General features: G+C 43.3%; 1 protein-coding gene across 10 annotated transcripts in view; it reads right to left on the bottom strand.

The window, feature by feature from the left end:
• Positions 1-21,537, bottom strand: part of LOC121862920 — a 93,714-nt gene that overhangs the window by 71,832 nt on the left and 345 nt on the right. For 9 of the 10 annotated variants that reach the window (XM_042361335.1, XM_042361336.1, XM_042361337.1 and 6 more), the window contains exons 2-4: positions 20,233-20,676; positions 15,824-15,951; positions 15,315-15,335 (exon numbers count right to left, since the gene is read on the bottom strand). In XM_042361335.1, coding sequence (XP_042217269.1) covers positions 15,315-15,335; positions 15,824-15,951; positions 20,233-20,317 — 234 coding nt within the window. In that variant the 5' untranslated portion in view covers positions 20,318-20,676. The remainder of the gene's footprint in view (positions 1-15,314; positions 15,336-15,823; positions 15,952-20,232; positions 20,677-21,537) is intronic. The other variant, XM_042361340.1, reaches the window with a different exon arrangement.

Raw genomic sequence — 21,537 nt, 5'->3', positions numbered from 1 at the left:
ACTCTCACTCATGATGTCGCCCCTTACCCCCCCCACCCCCTCCGTCGTCACTCTCACTCTTTTGTTTCCTGACCCTCCCCCCCTACACTCCCTCTCAGACAATGGCATCACAGTCTTCCATTACTTACCAACATCATCATCAAATTCCCCTTCTTCTTCCCCTCCTCATCTCCCTTCTCCCCCTCCCCTGGGTGTGTACTAACCCCTCACACCCCTCTCAGTTCACCTTGGTCGTCCTTCTCCCCACACAGGCAGTCAGTTATAGTTCACATCGACAACACTTCCGATTATTCCCCTCCTTCCTCATGCTTCTTGATGTGTGGCGCTACTGTTACTCCCCCGTGTGTGTGTGTGTGTGTGTGTGTGTGTGTGTGTGTGTGTGTAAGTTTCTTCCTGCCATCACGATACCTCATGATAAAAAATGGACGTAGCCTCTTGACATTTGTAGCATTAATTACGTTACCTGTATACCATCACCCGTTTCCCCTACCACACCACACACACTACCTGATGCTCTCCCCCACATCACCTGACCCTCTCCCCCCCTCACCTGGCTCTCCCCCCACACTACCACTTCTTCCACACCTCCTCCACACACCACCCCCCCTCCCCACCCACTAAAGCCATAAGTCACTTGCCACCACACCAGGGTCGTTGTATTGTGCATAGTTTTACAATCAATATCACCTGTCACACCACCACCACCCATGGCTGAACCTCAACTAACAGTAATGTCAAAGGTCAACTACTGGACGTAAACTAACCTAACCTCAAGCAATGTTTACCACAGCCAAGCCTTACCTAAACATCACGCTCTGTACCTAACCCAATTTTACCCACGGTCAATACTCGACCTAAACTAACAATATCATCAAACCTAAACGCAAAACTAAACCTCACATGAACTTTTACTCAACAAATAAACAACCAAGGCTTCCCACTGTCGCTACAACACAAACATACAACAACAAACAAAAAATACAACAACACCGAGTCAGGTTGTGGAGGTAGACCTTGACACACTTCACTACTTCGAGTTCGACCTGTAAATATTCGGAGCCTTAAGGAGACTCATATACTGTAGGCTATATATATTCTGATCTTTTAATCTTTATTAAACGCAACGCTTCAGTCACTTCCTTTCTTTTTCTTCTCATTAGTTCTCTTCTTCCTCGTCTTTGTCTTCGTATCTTTCACCATTTTCTTTTCTTCTCTAGTGTAATTGTATACGTACGTACACACACACACACACACACACACACACACAGCTAACACAAATGGCTCCCACATGACCAATACCGTGGCTATTAAATTTGCACCCAGGTCGCAAGTGATTGGTTGAGGCCAGCCAGATCCTCTTCTCTCACGTCCAATCAAAACACACACAGACACACACACACACAGCCAGACACACACACACACACACTATAAAGATTACAGTCAGGACAATCAATAAAACCGAGTGTGAGAGAAAACTGGACAGGGAAGAGCTCTCACGACCCCCAGGCAGCCCATCACCCACCACCATCACCCATCAGCTGCCACCATCACCCATCATTTCCTCACCCACTAACATCTTATCACCCTACCATCTTCCTCACCCTACCATCACCCATCACCGCCACCATCACCCATCACCACCACCATCACCCATCAGCTGCCACCATCACCCACCAACATCACCCGGCACCCACCACCATCACCCGCCACCATCACCCATCAGCTGCCACCATCACCCGTCACCCACCACCATCACCCAGGCCGCCTCCTACGACACAGAAGAGCCTCAACAGTACGTGGAATAATCCCAACATCAGGACCGGTAAAGTTGGCCGCCTATACGTGGACAATGTTAGGTCTTATATTATCCTGGCGGGGAAAAGATTCCAGAGCGGCAGGAACGACAGAGGCGGCAGTGGAGTGGCTCAGCCAATGTCAGCCAATAATAATGTGTGTGTGTGTGTGAAATGTGTGCCACTTCAATGTAATGTGTGTGTGTGTCTGTGTCTCTCCTGTGTGTGTGTGTGTGTGGCAATGTGTCTATGAGTGTGTGTGTGTGTGTGATTGTGTGCGCGCGTGCGTTTCTGTGTGCGTGCCTCCTCCCTCCCTCCGTCCGTCCCCGCCCCCTGGAGGAGGATGGAGCGGTAGTGACGTCACAGGAATACCGATAGTCTGGGTGACTCACCAGGGGGGCAGGAGGAGGGGATGGGCCGGGTAAGGGTCTGAGGGGACTAGGGAGGGGAGGGAAGGGAAGGAGAGAGGAACCCATCTGAGGGACTAGAGAGAGAGAGAGAGAGAGAGAGAGAGAGAGAGAGAGAGAGAGAGAGAGAGACCCCCACCACTATTCCCATAAGCTGCCTCTCAAGGTGGGCCAGCCAGCCAGCCTTGCATTATGTATAGGAGTGGAGAGACAGTTGGAGGCAGGACCAGCGTGGCCTGTGTGTCTGTGAGATAACATACATAGATACACACACATACATATACAGATATTCATTCACCTGATGAGTAAACACCCTAACCTAACCTAACATTATGAGATGTACTTATTACCACCATGCTATTGAACTATTCCAGATGATACTAAATGTTACACAATACTTCCTTGAGATAAATGTATAGTATATATCAGGTGCCTCAAAGAGAGCTCAGGTTCTCAACTGGCTCAGCCATGTTAATATTGTTATTATTATCCACTCTGTATCTGTATTTTTCTGGCTAAATAAAATGTTTCAATCAATCAATCAATCAAACCTAACCTAACCTAACCAGCCCGTAGGTAGCGTAAGGGTGAAATAAGCTGGGGAGAAGGGAGGCTGTATCTTCAGGTGACAACAACTACACAAATAAACAGCAGAGAGTAACACGGTGAGTGGCACAGGATGCTCATGTTTACAGTTCTGACACACACACACACACGATGCGACAGAAATATATATATATATATATATATATATATATATATATATATATATATATATATATATATATATATATATATATATATATATATATATATATATATATATAACAAAGTGAAAAAGGTGATAATAATCATTTATTTAAGCAATTAAATATCTTCGAGAGCAAATCCTACACTACACTAACCTAACCTAACCTAACCTTCACGTGTTGCTGAGGAGCTTACATTAGGCATCTGATCTGTGTGTGTGTGTGTGTGTATTAAAAGGACCTGACTATTAAACCTTTACATAACGTGTAGTTTGTCCTGAGACGTGATGAAAAAATAACTGGTGATGAATGATAATTGTACGAGAGAGAGCACTTTACTTCCTTCCACCCACACACCCACCCTTCAACCTAAACATCCACCCCTCCACTCACCCTTCCACCCACACCCGAGGGCGTCTTCCAGCGGCGGTAAGTGTGAGTGCTTCAGGAGGCGGGTTCTCTTCCAGGGATCAATGCGGGGCACTAAGCTATCTTTCTGCCCCTCCTCCCTCGGCTTTCACCGCCCTGAGGAGAAGGAAGAGTAGGAAGGAGGTGGTTGGGCAGGAGGAAGGAGGTTGAAGAGAAGGAAGGAGGAAGGTTAGGTTAGTTAAAGGTGAGTGGTGTTGTGTTGCAGGTTAGAGCGGGTGTGGGTGGGTGTAGATTAGGTTAGGGTGGGTGGTGTGTGAGGATGGGTGGGTGGTGTGCGAGGGAGGGTGTGAGGGTGGGTGTGGAGTAAAACGGGGGACAGGTAGACGGTGCCACAGGTAAGTCCGGGTCTCTGGTAACCTGCCAGTACCGCCTCAAGGTAGCGAGGCTTCTGGCGACACATGCTTTCATTCCCTGCTTACACCTGCATCCCTCCCTCAGTGTTGGCCCCCTGGACGGACGGACTAGCCACTCTGTCACTGGTAATTTATTCAACTATCCACACGGCCGTCTCGAGAATGTCACGTCGTATTTATATATAAAACTGAGAGAATATATAATGTTATACCCGGGTTGCCTCGAGGCTTGTCTTATAGGTTAGGTTAGTTAAATGTGTGTGTGTGTGTGTAAGTAAGTGCGTAATAATAATAATAATAATAATAATAATAATAATAATAATAATAATAATAATAATAATAATAATAATAATAATTAACGGTTTATTGAAAGAGCTTGGCAGCCAAAAGGCTGAAAATATACAGTTACATATTTGGGGAATGGGTTTCGAATTACAAATAATATACAAGTAACATAAGTGATACAAATAAGATATATAATAACTAGATGGGGAAAAGCTCAAACTACAGTGCATTTCAACATAGTGACAGTGCAAGGAGTAGTAGTGTGTGTGTGTGTGTGTAGATAATTTCTGTACCCACCTCAAATCCTCCTTCCGTCATCACCACCACCTCCTTCTTCCACATTTACTCATCACTACCAACATCTGCACCAACACCACCACCATTCTCCACCATCACCCAACTCCACCACCTTCCACACTAGACCTCGAATCTCGCCCAGTAAAACACCTTCCCGTGAGAACTTCCGGATTCCCATCCACGTACAGCACCGTCGACACCCCCCCCCAACACTCCCACCACCACCACCCCCTCCCCCAACACTCCCACAATCACCACTACCACCATTACTACCAACCATGACGGAGGAGGAAGTGTGAATATATCTTTTAATACCACCACCACCACACACAATCACCACCACCACACACCATCACCACCACACACAATCACCACCACCACACACCATCACCACCACCACACACCATCCACCACACACCATCATGCCACCACACACAATCACCACCACCACACACCATCACCACCACACACGTCTCACACACACACACACCATACCACACACCACTCACCACCACACACAATCACCCACACACACCACCACCACCACACACACACAATCACCACCACACACCATCACACACACCACCACACACAATCACCACCACCACACACCATCACCACACACACCACCACCACCACACACAATCACCACCACCACCACCACACACCATCACCACCACCACCACCACCACACACCATCACCACTACACACACCATCCCACCCACCACACACAACCACACATCACCACACACCATCACCACCACCACCCACACCATCACCACCACACACCACAACCACATCATCACCACCACACACCACAACCACACATCATCACCACCCACACCACCACACACCATCACCACCACACACACCATCACCACCACACACCATCACACATCATCACCACCACACAACCTTAACAACACTCACCCAAACAACAAGACGTTTTCCACCACACACACACACACACCCCGTATAGTAAGCTACCACCTCTGACTAACCTAACGTAACCTACCCAAACAACAACAGCAAGACTCCGTGGCCACGTTCAAGGCCACACACCGCCAGGCTAAAATGCAACAAATTACTCAAGTGCGAGAGAGTAAAAATATGTCAATGAAAGGGTGTAAACAATGGTGAAAAAAAAACATTTGTATACAACGAAAGGATGTAAACACTTGTAAACTATTGGTAAACACTTGTAAACAACGAAAGGATGTAAACACTTGTAAACTATTGGTAAACACTTGTAAACAACGAAAGGATGTAAACACTCGTAAACTATTGGTAAACACTCGTAAACAACGAAAGGATGTAAACACTTGTAAACTATTGGTAAACACTTGTAAACAACGAAAGGATGTAAACACTCGTAAACTATTGGTAAACACTCGTAAACAACGAAAGGATGTAAACACCTGTAAACTATTGGTAAACACTTGTAAACAACGAAAGGATGTAAACACTTGTAAACTATTGGTAAACACTTGTAAACAACGAAAGGACGTAAAATATGCCTTAGTGACACCGTGAATAAGCCCAAGTAAGCCCTTCCACCATGATGAGTGCTTCTATCCAGGATCTTCAACACACAAAACAGGTATTCTCAACAACAATCTCTGATGCAAAATACAAATATTTATCCCCGGGACCACATTCCACAACATCTTTTTCATCTACAACTCGACCCCCTGAATATCACAACACCCCCTCCCCCTCAGGAGACCACTAGCCCCACCTCAAGAACCTGTCCCCCCACCCCTCAGGAGACCACAAGCCCCCCACCCTCAGGAGACCACAACATCGTGAAGGTCTCGGTGTAGTGTGTCCACTTAACATCACCTTCTCTGTCTCTCATTAACACAGCTGCGTCACTCCTTTAACGGGCCTGGAGCTAACTCACTCCTTCAACCATCCACTCCCTGAACCATCCACTCACTCAACCATCCACTCACTCAACCACTCCCTCAACCATCCACTCACTCAACCATCCACTCACTCAACCATCCACTCCCTCAACCATCCACTCCCTCAACCATCCAGTCACTCACCCAACCAACCCAACCACTCCCTCAACCATCCACTCACTCACCCAACCAACCACTCCTCACCCAACCACTCCTCACCTCAACCAACCACTCCCTCAACCATCCACTCACCCAACCAACACCCTCAACCATCCACTGCTTACCCATCCACTGTGGCCTTGACCTCCCTCCCCCCATTCCTCTTGTCACTAGTGAAGAGAAACTGCCTGATACTGTACCGCCTCATCCTTGAACACCACCACAACAAGAGGACAGCGTGCGCAGCCTCTATACACACAACAAGAACCTGTCCCTTTGCCCACTACATCCATCACCACTACCACACACCACCACCACACATCACATCACCACCACTGCCACCACACCACCACACACACACATGCCACCACACCACCACTACAGTACATCCATCACCACTGCCACCACACCACCACTACACATCCATCACCACTGCCACCACACCACCACTACATCCACATCCATCACCACTGCCACCACACCACCACTACAGTACATCCATCACCACTGCCACCACACCACCACCACCACCACTGCCACACACCACTACATCCATCACCACTGCCACCACACCACCACTACATCCATCACCACTCACCACTGCACCACACCACACCACCACTACACCATCACCACTGCCACCACACCACCACTACAGTACATCCATCACCACTGCCACCACACCACCACACAGTACATCCATCACCACTGCCACCACACCACCACTACAGTACATCCATCACCATCACTGCCACCCACACCACCACTACAGTACATCCATCACCACTGCCACCACACCACCACTACAGTACATCCATCACCACTGCCACCACACCACCACTACATCCATCACCACTGCCACCACACCACCACTACAGCATCCATCACCACTGCCACCACTGCCACCACACCCACCACACCACATCACCACTGCCACCACACCACCACCATCCATCACCACTGCCACCACACCACCACCACACATCCATCACCACTGCCACCACACCACCACAACATCCATCACCACTGCCACCACACCACACTACATCCATCACCACTGCCACCACACCACCACCACCACCACTACAGTGCATCCATCACCACTGCCACCACACCACCACCACCACTACATCCATCACCACTGCCACCACACCACCACCACAGTACATCCATCACCACTGCCACCACACCACCACACCATCCATCACCACACATCCATCACCACTGCCACCACACCACCACTACAGTACACATCCATCACCACTACAGTCACCACCACACCACACATACATCCATCACCACTGCCACCACACACCACCACTACATTACATCCATCACCCTCTGCCACCACACCACCACTACATCACCACCTCCCTCTTCTTCTAGTCCTCCTCCTCCCTCTTCTTCTAGTCCTCCTCCTCCCCTCTTCTCCCTAGTCCTCCTCCTCCCTCTTCTCCCTAGTCTCCTCCTCCTCTCTAGTCCTCCTCCTCCTCTTCTCCTAGTCCTCCTCCTCCCTCTAGTCCTCCTCCTCCTCTTCTCCCTAGTCCTCCCTCCTCCCTCTTCTCCTAGTCCTCCTCCTCCCTCTTCTCCTAGTCCTCCTCCTCCCTCTTCTAGTCCCCCTCTTCTCCTCCACCAAGGCCAGTCTCCGCCCTGGTGAACGTCTACCTTACATGGGCGGCACTTGTGACCATCTCTGGCAGGAGTCAGGCACGGGCATGGTGTGGGCGTGTCGTGGGCTCTGAGCACGGCTTTCAGGGGCATCATAGCAAGACGGGTGTAGGGCCAAAGGCATGTGTGGGCGTCTAATGGAAACGTGGGCGCCTCTTAAGCTTCGGGGGAGAGAGTTCGAACATGTGTGTGTGTGTGTGTGTGTGTGTGTGTGTGTGATGAACAATGACAGTACACACACATTACTATACCATACATTAAGTCGACACAGGATGTCTCTTAGGTGACACACACACACACACACACACACACACACACACAGGAACATTATCTCAGTGCCTTATGCCTTAATAACAAGACAATGACGTCAATCTCACCCTTATACTCGAGATACACAAAGCTCAAGTTACACCTCCACCCCCCTCATCCCATCTCGTGTGTCAAGGTGAGGAGGAGGGAGGAAAGGGGAAAAGAGGGGGGGGGATAGAGGGGGATAGAGAGGGGAACAGGGAGGATGGGGGAGGATAGGAGAGGATAGGGGAGGGAGAGGTAAGGGGGAGAGGGAGGAACGGGGGGATAGAGAGGAGAGGTAGGAGACACGCGTCGATGATGATAAAGTAAAGGAGGAAAATAATTAAGAGTGGATAATAATGGCTAATCAGTTCCGGAGAAGAAGGGACTAGGGACGTGCGAGGAGACTATGGTGGAGTGGTGTAGTCTCTCTCCTATACAAACACTGACTTAACCTAACCAAACACTGACTTAACCTAACCAAACACTGACTTAACCTAACCAAACACTGACTTAACCTAACCAAACACTGACTGGCCTAACCTAACCTGACAAACACTGCAACCTCAAGCACTGACAACCTGGCAAACACTGACAACCTACCAAACACTGGACCAACCTAACTGACTAACCTAACCTAACCTGACAACCTAACCTAACCTAACCCAACCTAACCAAACACTGGCCTAACCTAACCTTAAGCCTAACCTAACAACCTAACCTAACCCTTATTAACCTAACCTAACCAATTCTAGCACTATCCTAACACGAAAGCTTTTGAAAACAATCATCCACTGATTATGAGGGAAAACAAAGAAGAATGAAACAATGAAATCTAAATGAAGGAAGAATGAAGCCACGAGGAGAATGGAGGAAGAGGGACAAACAAAGAGTAGAATGAAGGAGAAGGAAACAAAAGAGGAGAATGAAGGAGAGAGAAACAAAGGAAAGAAGAGGAGGGAGGAGGAGGGAGAAGATGTTTTTAACATAATGTGTTCCGCAGGAGAGAGAGAGAGAGAGAATTTGGATGGAAGTTGGCCAGGTGGCGACGCCCTATCTTAATCATGACTTACCTGGCAGGAAGAGGAGGAGAAGAAGGAGGAAGAAAAGGAGGAGGAGAAGTAGGAAGAAGAAAAGGAGGAGGAGAAGTAGGAAGAAGGGGTGTAGGAGGAAGAGGAAGAAAATAAGGAAAAAGAGGAGGACCTTTAAACACTGTTTACAGGGAAGAAATGTAAAAGACTTGATAGTATAGGTTAGGTTAGGTCAAGTCAGGTAAGGTCAGGTCAGGTCAGGTTATGGCCAAGAGTGCAGCAGGTGGCAGCAAGGGCGGGATGAAACCTTGGCCAGGTAACAGGTCCTCCTCCTTAATCAGGACAAACTTGGAGCCACAGGTATCAACAAGCAAGCGGGGGAAGGAGGCAGTGAGTGGGGGAGGAGGCGGTGATGCAATCAAGTGTTTTTACCAGTCCTTTTAAGGGTAGCACACACGCACGCGCACACACACACACACACACACACACACACACACACACGCACGCACGCACACACACACGAGGACATCTTCACAATTTGGGGGGGATAGAGAAAGAGAGGGGTGAAAGAAGAAGGTTATTAATAGTTTTGAAGCACTCAATCCAGGGAGGGAGCGAAGGAGGTAGGAGGAAGGAGGGAGAACCATTCTTCAAGCAATCTTATTTAGCGCCAGCCTTTGTATGCAGATTCTAAAACACACACACACACACACTACAAACCTTTGTCATCATCGTTTGGTCAGGTTAGTTTAGTTTATAACAGGTTTGGTTTAGATTAGGTTGGGTTTGGTTAGACTAAATTAGGTTAGTTTAGGTAAGGTTAGGCAAGCATCAGGGTGTCTCATCTTCAGGTAATACAGCAAAGGCCTTGAAAACAACCCCCCCCCCTCTAGTCCTCCTGCCACGCCCACCACACTCCAATGACAACGCTGATTGGCTGTTTCCGGCTAGATGAGGGGGGGGAGGGCCTCTGGCAGGGTCACAAGCGAGTCGTTGGTTAGTTGTAAACTATGGTGGGTACATAGTGGTGAGGTCCTCCCTGATTGGTTAGTTCATGCTTGGGTACTTGTAGGAACCACCTGATTGGCTATACTTCCAGCTACTATAATGACAAGGCCTTTCCTGACTGGCTAGCTACCGTGCATATGAGGAAAGTCTTTCTGATTAGCCAAGTGATTGGACTCATTCTCAAGGACTTTCCCTATTGGTCGGGTCCGTGTAAGCAAGGTCTTTCCTGAGTGGCTAGCCTCAGGGGTGAGTGACGAAGAATCTACCTGGTTGGCTGGACAGAATTACACGACTTCTGGTTGGCCGAACACAATTGCACTCACTAGTACCGGTAACTAAATGGGATTTTCTGGTTAGTCATTTCCGATTTGTCAGTTCTATTCACACACACACACACACAACACAAGCTCCAAATAAGTGTGGTCGCCGGCAGTTTTAAACCTCAGATATGACCCAATAAACGTGCGAAATTATCGTGGTGCTGTGGTGGTGGTGGCTGGCTCTAAATATAACTTCCATCCAGGTAACATCCAGGTGGGTAATATAAGTTAAGATAAAATAAATAAAAAAATACCTGCGTGTTAATTATTCAGGCGAGGGAAGTGGGCTGTAAGGCACCTTAGCCAGGGTGTGTGTGTGTGTGTGTGTCCAAGCTACACAACTACCTTCACACTTACACTACTACCTATCAACCTACACACGTTCACAATTACCTACCTACCTAGCCTACACACCTACCTGCCTGACTCACGTAATGTTGGGGCCGCAATCTGATCAATAAAACAGTAGCAGCGGACCTCTTGAGTAGGGTACAAAGGCGGGAGGGAGGGAGGGAGAAGCCGCCCACTGGACTATGGTGAGCAGCAACACATAACAGTGGCCTACTGCCTCACCAAATGAAAGAGACGAGAGAGGTAGCAAAATATACGTTGAATGACCTCCTGGCCTCTCATCCTTGAACCAGAGTCAGATATAATGCGACACGTACCCACCTGAGGCATTATATACAAATTGCACATCATATTGCAATGGCTGATGCAAAAAAACAAACAAACATGTCACGTTCAAAATAGATCAACATTAACATCTTTACTGACGTACCCATCACAGCAGCCCTCTTAACCCCTCCCCTTAGTCTGGCCCTTAAATGTGGCCACCACCCCCCACCCTTACAGCCCTCCCTGGCCCTGCCCTCCATCCCATGTTGAACTAAGGGATGAGGGGCAGCTCCCAGGCTCCCTCCACTTAGCCTCGTCGACTACATTGCGTCACCAACCAGGGAATAAGCTCCATCCACCCCCCCAGGTCCCCCCACTTCCCACATTTCCTGATTTTCCCAGTCGTAATCCTGTTTCCACACGGACACCCTCAAACTCTCCACAAAACGACGCGTCATTAATAAGGAAGTAAACAGAACTCAATTATGACGTATAACAAAATTCACCGTAAAGGCCATACGTTCAATAATATCACGTTACATAAAGGCATACACCATCACACATACGTACATACAGAAACCACTCACATAACACACGCGCACACTAGCTTACGTAACACCCTCCCAGCATCCAAGAGAACCCCTGTTACCCAGAATGCCTTAAAAACTTGTTATATTATCCACCAGTTGCCAAGAATATTACCCAACACCATCACCATGACTTAAGAAGAGGAAAATCGATCTTCTACCAATATAACGGGAAACAACATCATGTCCAGTAGTTTTGAGAAGCGTTATGCCCTGTTGATCCTACGACTTGGCGAGGCTTGGGGACCTCTTAAAAACGACTTAATGTGATTTTGTGGTATGAGTGTAATTAAAAAAAATACAAATACTTTACTGACAAAGTTTTACGTATTAGTTTATAAGTAAAGTTTATAAGTAAAATTGGGAAATATATTTACAAAAAAACAAAATAAAAACGGAATTCTAATCTCTAGGCTTCCGTTTTTCGACTTTATGATCCTTATTATAAGAGATCCGGGTGTGACGTCATTTAGTTAAATTATAGTTTTTATTCTACGGTGATCACCAGTTAATTACGCCATTCTTAATCCACTTTACGTCGTTATTTGTTACCGAGCAGTTGGGAGTAACGATCGGCATCACCCACGGAACTCTACACTGATTTGTATATTGGGAAACAGCCCAAAACTATACTCGATACCGTTTTTGGCGCAAATTTATATTTTTCCAACCTTCCTTCAATACAACTCAAAAACACCGCAGAAAAGAAAGAGAAAGAAAATGGCAGGAATATCGTGTGTAGAATCAATTACTGACTTTGCAAAAACTAAGATTAATAAAATATAAAAAAGATAAATAAATCACTACTATTGCTTTACAAAATTGCAATACTTGTAGTAATCGAACAACGTCTTGAAACCCTACACAAGTCTGGTGAGGCAGTGAGGGAGGAAGGGGAGTGAGGGAGGGGAGGTTGCATGTGCGCGGTGGGGCTGGACTGGTGGGGAACAGTCTCCTCATCCACAGACAGACAGTCACTCACAGTCACGCTCTACTGAGGCCGGCGGCAACTACACTACACTAACCCTTTGTAATTAAGTATACAAAAAATATAAATATATATATTTCTCATCTTAATCATTAATGACACTAACCAACCTTATGAATTAAGTTAAAAATGACTCGGCGCTTAAAACACCCCAATTATTGAATTTCACAGTTAAGTCATTTTACAAGATCAATATCGGTAATTACCTCACAACGGTATAAATGCGCACACACACACACACTCACTCGCCAGCCTTCATTCTACACATTCCTGGCTACCTCAACCGCATCTCATGGTCAGATGGCTCACATTCTGTACCTAAATAAATTCATTGTTTTTTTTCTTCTTTTTCGCTTATACATTACACTGTACTACACTTGCCTGCACACTGTCGGGAACACCCCATTCTTATAATACTATAGTACGTAAAATTTTATCAAAATTTCCCTTCTAAATTACTAAATCATAAAAAAAATCCTGTGTTTTGTTCCGGTCACTAAGTACATTTTATACCTGGATGATCTGCAGTCTCTACTATATGCACAATGAATCAATGTAATCTTGTATGATGATTTGACTGAATATCTATCTATCTATCTTTTACTCAATGACTCACGACACTTGAGGATCAATAGCCTCTCTCCCTCACGCTCTCCCACTTGTGTCTAAAATACTGTATCAACATCAGACGTTATTCCGCTCAGCTACTTACTGTCCGTCCAATAATAGCCTTCTCTCTCTCTCTCCTAGACACCTTCACACCTACAACACAATAATACCCAAATAAACTGAACAGGATGATCCACTTGAGGTACTCCACACACACACACACACAGGCCCTCCACACGTACCGTACACACAAGCCTATAGTAAAGTGGTCTCCCAGCAGATCCCCATTACTGTGTACAGCCACGGATGCTTCGCCACTGACAGATACTATATACACTTATAAGAGACTGGCTACTAACACCTAAACTACCACCACTTAAACCATTAATACAACACCACTGTCACACCCCCAACAAGCAGCCCTTACGTATGCAACACACCTACACATACCCCGTTATACACACACACACAGACAGACAGACGTTCTTACACGACATAACTGTACACTTTCTCTCCTTGTATATTCATTATGGCTAAAATTGGGTGGTGTATGTGTGTCCACTCTCCACCATACCATCATCTTGTTGCTTCTTCCTGTTACATATTTCAAAGTGCCTCCCCATCCCCCCCATCCACTTCTTAACACTGCAAAGGTTTCTTGGCGCTTTAATTTACTTTTCTACTTGTTCCTGCATGGAGCTTTTCCTCATGAATTAAATACGTAATTCTTATTTCATTAACCCTGTTATGTATGTGCGTACGTATTGCAAAAGATTCATTCATTATGCATTATCAATCTTCCCTTGAGTAAATGCCGACTATTCATTTTTGTAATTATTCATTATCAATTTATGTATGAATCACATACTGTATATTATATTTCTGTATTCATTATCAATTACATAATCACCTAAGTCTGGTAACTTCCTCCCCCGAGACACCACCTCTACTTCCTCGCCCACGGCAGTTCCTTTTGGTGTGGGAACTTGAGGACCTCGCTAGCACCTCCAACCATATCCGCCTTAGGCTTAGCAGCACAGTGAGACCTGCACCACACACAAGCTACAATAAGTCTTAATTACCTGGCTCTAAGGTGGGTTTTCCCACTTTTATCCATTTAAGCTGACGTCTTTCCCTTAGTAATAATGTATTCATGGATATTCTTCACAGTTACACGACCAACATGGCTAGCGGCTCCCCGAGTATTCTCATGAATACATTATCCACATTACAGGGAGAAGCAGCAGTGTAGTGCCTCTGCTGTATAATGAAAACATAACACCACACAAGTTGGACTGTGGGCTTCTGTTATCCTCCCCACACCAAGAAAGTTACTCACTTATTACCTAAACTATTACACTTGGTAGTGTGACACACAAAGTACCTTATATTTCACCCATATTTTTGCTGTGCGGAACTTGTCTCAATAAACACGGTCTTCCAGTATTACCAACACAAATGTTTCTGTGCCCAGGGTACTGGATATAGAAAGTGCAATGGCATAAGACTTAGACTGTGGTGTGTGAGTTTACTGTACCAGAACCTCGAGCATAATAAGTCACAAATACACAGTCTTATTTCACCTTAAGATTAACTACCTTAAAGCTAACCTAAGCTAACCTCTTCCCCTCAAATACTGTAGTGTTAAGGTGACATACTGGGGTGGAGATTCTTCAGGTGATCGAGAAAAAAAAAGCCCACATATGCAATTCCGTTCATATAAATAGAATTCAAAACTAAAGGTTCCTGTATCCACTAACTCCTTTGATGTGTAAATAGACCACTTCAGATCCATTCATTTACGTTTACTGTACCTGTAGTCCTGAATCCGAGCGCTGCTTGCAAAAGACAAAATACAGTCACTAATGTAATTGCTGTGGAATTACCAGACACACATCTGTACCACTGTAAGCATTCTCTCATCGTACTTATGAAATCTGTACCACTAAGCATCTACTCTCTTATGAAAAACAAAATATATAACCACTTCTGTAATTTCATTGTAATACACAGGTACATACATCGGTACTGTACTATTCATAGTCTCCATCATTTCAACTGTATTATGTATTAATATTTTTGCTTTTACTGTATTTTCTGAGTGAGTAGTTAAGAAATTTATTAGTTATTATGAGGTAATTATGGATGCTTTCCATAAAATGTACTAAATGTATCCCTTCTCTAGAAAGTAAAGACAGAAGAGAAGTAAAAAAAATAAGATCACTCAGAGGAAGAACTTAACAGGTACGAGCCTAACTCTAACTTGCTGCAGAGGAAACAAGTTGGGAGATACTATACTATATCCATGAGCCACAGTACGTACCTTAAAGCCTCGCGAGCGTTTACAGCAGACACACGCCAGGAGGGTGGTGACGGAGGAGAGGAGTGCAGCAACTCCCAACACGGCGTGGATGTAGTCCCTGTTGTTCCAGCCACCCTCCCTGCCTAACCCTGAAGTAACCAGTGTATAATTAATTTTTTTTCAATGTAATTAATTTCAACCAATGTATAATCAATGTTAACCATAGTCTAGGATACCTATAATCAAATCACCTGTCATCTTGTTGCTTAAGCCCTTTTTTAATCACTTCTTATACTTGTCTTGCATCATTCCCCCTATTTCTTCCTTCTTGTCTGTGTCCCTTGAACCAGCCTACACAAATAATGAGTACTCTGTATAGCTATGGAAAACACAAGTACTGTATCAATAAAGTTAACTAACACATCATTTCTATTTTACTTATACTGTAATGAATTCTCCTATAAACTTAAAAAAAAAAGTTTTTTGCCGCCAGCCTAATACTATGTCAACACACCATTGTATATAAGTACAGAACACAAAACATAAATATACACTACTTTAATGAATACAAAAGGTTGTCAAGGACACTGTTGGACTAAAAACAATGGAGGGTCTCTATGATTTTTAAAACAGACAATGATTCATTATAATAAAATGATCTGAACCTTTTATGTTCTATGCAAAACCTGCAAATTTCCCTGTGAGGAGCAGTAGGTTAGGTTAGGTTAGGTCAATGTTAGTGTCAGATTAGGTTAGGTTAATGTTCGGATATTTCATCATCAGGTGATCCTTAGATACTTCTTTCATTTAATAATTTAGGAGAATAAACTTTCCTCAGCCACTTCACTCAAGAGGCTGGCAGTAATCCTAATAGGCTGGCAGAGGTGTTTCTGGCTGCACTACCATATCACAAACACATGACTGTCATCAAGCTGGCATTCATTTTTATGCCTCCTCCTGTCACTACCAGCTGCTCCCTCCTTGGCTACATAAACATTGTTGTGACATGACACACATTATGAATATCACATGAATTTCACAACATTTAAATTCCTCACTCTCATCTTGTATTTGTAAGGTCCCTTCTGTGGGAATTCCTGCTATTAGTTATTCATATCATCTCTCCTGTGTGGATTCTTCTTTCAATGTATACAGTACAGTACAGTACTATACAGTTCTACTGAATACAGACAATGGGAAATTCCCTTCCCTCCTGACCTGTTATTCAATATTTGACATACAGTACAAAGACCTGAAGCTAAGGAGCCCAGAGTGTAACCTGCCTCAGAAATACAAGGCATGAAGTAATAATATACTACGGTCAACTATGTAAACTACGATACAATCAAGTACTGTATTATCTCATAATCTGGAGAGCCAATGAGGAGCAACAAAACCCATGACTCAGTCCACATACAATATGCATTTGTCCAGAGTGTGGAGCACTTACCCTGCATCTGACAACAAGGTGAAGGAATAACCTAAGCAGTCAAACCCTACTAAAGCACATGTAATACTGTACTGCACTGTATTATTCTAAAAATTTGCATATTTTTTTAAAAATAAAGTGACTGTAATTTACTACACTGTACTGTAATTACATAAAGTCACACTGCAAAAGAAAACAAATACTGTACTGTAAACAACTACGGTAGTTTGCAGTATTCCCTTTTATGTGCCTGAGGACAAACACTGGCATCTGTAACAGTACTGACTAACACACAATAAGCCAAGCTACACACCAAGAAGTGAGAGAGTCCCACACAATTGCAAACTCTTGCAATGTGATTCCAGATACAAGATAGCCACTGTGCATGTACTATGACCGAGAGTAGAACGAGGGTAATGGAACACTCGGCTCACATGACAGTAAGAATATCTCTACCTTTCAGTTCTAAAAGGCATCAGAAGCCTCCAAGATCTCTTTCTTAGGGACTATGGTTGTGCCAAGGTTATGAACTAGAACCAACTCTTCATTTAAATCCTGCCGTCAAGGTCAAGGACTGCAGTTTTCAACATGTACACTTTGGTTTGCAATACGTGAGTTTCCTGAACCAAATATTATGTTGTAAAGGTTTTATGGCTTTTGGATTCATTTGTATTCATGTCTACTGTAGTTTAGGCACCAACTTTGTTTAAAATAAACCAGCCAAAAGCACAGTCAAACTGAGGCAACGTGATACTATACTATACTACAGTATACTCCTACTTTGATGATATTACTACATTTGTTCTGTTCGTTTCTGAATATAGTATAGTCCTGTATACTGTAATATAAATAGGACATCAGACCTAAAAAAAAAAATTTAGCTGCTTCATGTATTTCTCAAAATGGAATCACACTTGCACTCTTGTAAGGTATCCTTTGGTTGTATTGTATGTACTGTACAGTACTTCTACTGCCAGGGTCAAGAGACACTTATTTCCTACAAGAGCCAACTTTTAAATAAGAGAACAGTATCTCTGATTCTCTCACTGGGAGCTAAATCAATACAGTAAATGAATTAACTAAAGTGATTATTTTAATCCCTTAGAATTAAATCAAGTTTAACTGAAGGAAAGTTAGTCTTTACCAAGACCATTTTTGTTAAACTTTAATTTTCTGTGAAGATTATAATTTATCCTCAGTAAGTTACAGAACAACCTCAGGCAGATAAGGATTCATCAAAGAGTGATTGAGTTAACCTTAACAAACTAAGTCAATAAACTTGATTTGCACAATTAAAATAAACTTGGTAAAATGTCAGTCTGTCTGACAAGAAAGAAATGGAGAATAAAAGTATACACCGTAGTATAGTAGAAACAAGGCCAACACTTACCTTATAAACTTACATTAATCTACAATACCATACAGTACTGTATACTGTTACTGTGTATATAACATGATAAAAGATTAAGTACAAAAAAGTTTATAATGCTGTTTTGCCAACTAAGATCTTGATAACCACAGTATGTATGATCATTTACTAAGTGAATAATTACTTTACCATGCATGATGCTATAATCTATGTAGCTACCTTACTTTTTATTATTTATGATGAAAATGTAAAACTGTACTGTATACAGTACAGTATACTGTCCAGTACTCTATATCGCTAGTGTAGGGCTGTAGCCAAATGATAAGTGAATATGATCATTGCTATCTGAGATCACCTGTTATCATAAAAGCTTGATACTGTGTACAATATCTCTAATCTATATCCAGGCTGACACAATTGTATACGTATAGCCACAAGAGGAATTTTTTTCAAGTCAGATCACATTACTGCACCATTCTTAACAACAGCACTTAACACCCAGCTCTCCATATTTTTATCAGCAGTTATCATTATTATTACCACAAACTCATCAAATAAAATCTAAAATAATTTTTATAATCCCAACCCAACATAGCTGCTGGCCTACTGCAACATAAGACCAGAGTCATTCAACATACTGGTGCATCAGCAGCTCTATATGTGGCCGGGTCCGCTGGTTCATGATGGAGAAAAACTCGTTACTGTACTCACTAAATGGGGAAAAACTGAAATACCGGTAGCTTACTGACAAGGCAAGAGTGCTTTAAACTGGACCAGAACTATATACAGTATATTATTTATATATACTCGTATATACAGTACTGTACTTGTTTTAACAGGGTGTTTCAAGGCATGACCTGGCACTGGTATACATTATTCTTCCACCCTACTATATATACTCACCTATAAAACACCTTCTCTCTGTCTATCATAAACCCGTAGAGAAATTAATTGGATGAGATTCCTTTTCCAACAGCCACTCTAAGATACCTAGGTACACCATATTAGGAGTGTTGGTAAATGTTTGGGATCAGGACAACTAAAGCCATATTGGGAAGCAAAATCATTCAGGTTAACCAGATCTCATGTAGGTTACAGTAATTCACCTGATGGTTGAATGTTAGGTTAGGTTATGTGATGTTAGATATGGTTAGGTCATGTTATATTATAATATCTTAGGTTAGGATGTTTGTCAGGTGGAATAAACTGGGGTGCATAATCTTTATGAGATCTTTATGAGATATGTTTAATTTTAACATATGATATAATGACCCTGTACCATACCATACTGTTCATGAGTACATTAATTGTCAGATAATAAAGCTCTTTCCAACATTACCCTCGTAGATGCCGAACATATTGTAAAAATAAATTAATGAATATATAAATACATAAAGTAAACGATGCACAATACAGCCAAATATACACCAATAACCCGCACGGTGTCACGTGCTGAAGATGTTCTGGGCCTAACCTAACCTAACTTAACCTTACCTAATCTTTTATTCTGAGGGGTAACTCAGTTTGCCTCAAAGTTTCAATGCGGTGTTGATCGAACTGTGCACGTCCGGAACATTTTCAGCATGCCACAACGGCACATTATTTAACAATAAAGAAAGAGGAGTGCCTCACCTTCAGGAGCTATCGGGTAGGCCAGGGCATGGTAGACGCTCCCGGCCACCAGGACGCAGACGGCAACAACATTCCCCGACCCCATTTTTTTTTATATCAACGAGGAATTTTCAAGAGGACAGATGGGGATGAATTACCACCAAGAAAGGCTCCGCGAACCTTCCTACACTCTCACGACACACCATCATCACATTTGTATTTCAATTTCCACTATTTCACTCTCGTCGTACTCAAATCACTCTTCCATCAATGCATACAACATCACTTTGCCGTAAACACATCACATAATACATTTCTGTAGGTATATATTTTTTCTCAGCGTGTATATGATCCCAGAGGACCAGACGGGTAACACTCTCTCATGGGTAGGTAGCAGCAACACACTATTTTTGCTGTATGTGCTGACCAATTGATTGATATGCACTTCAAAGCTCACCAAATGACCTGAAAAAAAAATGGGATTAATATATGCAATAAAGACCTTGAGAAAGACACAAAATATTATGTTATTTCGGAAAATAGTACGAAACCTTTATATAATGGACCCTGAACTAATGGAGGTTTCACATTTAATGGAACCTCGATGTAATGGACTTCCCCACCATAGTTCGTTAAATGGAGGTTCCACCGTATATAAGATTAGTAATTCTCATGTCCTTAATTAAACAAAAACTTCTTCCTCTCAAAATTAAACACAAATGACCCAAAATAATCCATACAGGTAAAACATCAAAATGAATGATATAAATTAACTTTTCAAAATAAACTAAAAACTTCTATTATATATTTCTCAGTATTATCTGACCTGGGACACACTAACCACTTGTTTATTTCCTAATATTATATGAACCAATCAACAGGAAGTGCCCTTTAAGTAAATTCTGGTGAACTTATGCATTTAATTGTTCATAAGTCTTCATACAAATTTACAGAGGTTCATGTATACAAAAATAATTATAAACAATAAGTCAATTAACACCAAAAGCAAAAGGATTATATTAAAAGCTATTTATATTGAGACCTTTAAATGGGTGACACCTGAGTTTGACATAAAGGTAGATAACTCGTTATTCTTCAGTCAAATCGTTATTAAGTTCATTTAAGTCCTTCAAATCCCGGTTCAATAATCTTATATTATTTTATTTCAGTGTGTAAATGTTTCTTTTTATATATAACGGTGATAGAGGATGACACACGAGGAACAAGTGTGTAATGTATGAGTCATGACACCGCCTCTCTCGTTATTGCTTAACTGCCCTCAATCTCCTCCTCCCTCTCTCCCTCTCAACTTAATTCATTCTAACA

Source organism: Homarus americanus, unplaced genomic scaffold (genome assembly GCF_018991925.1).
Source record: "Homarus americanus isolate GMGI-L3 unplaced genomic scaffold, GMGI_Hamer_2.0 scaffold24922, whole genome shotgun sequence".
Lineage (NCBI taxonomy): Eukaryota > Metazoa > Arthropoda > Malacostraca > Decapoda > Nephropidae > Homarus > Homarus americanus.
Note: the sequence above shows the minus strand (reverse complement) of the source record. Positions and strands in the feature narration are given on the sequence as shown.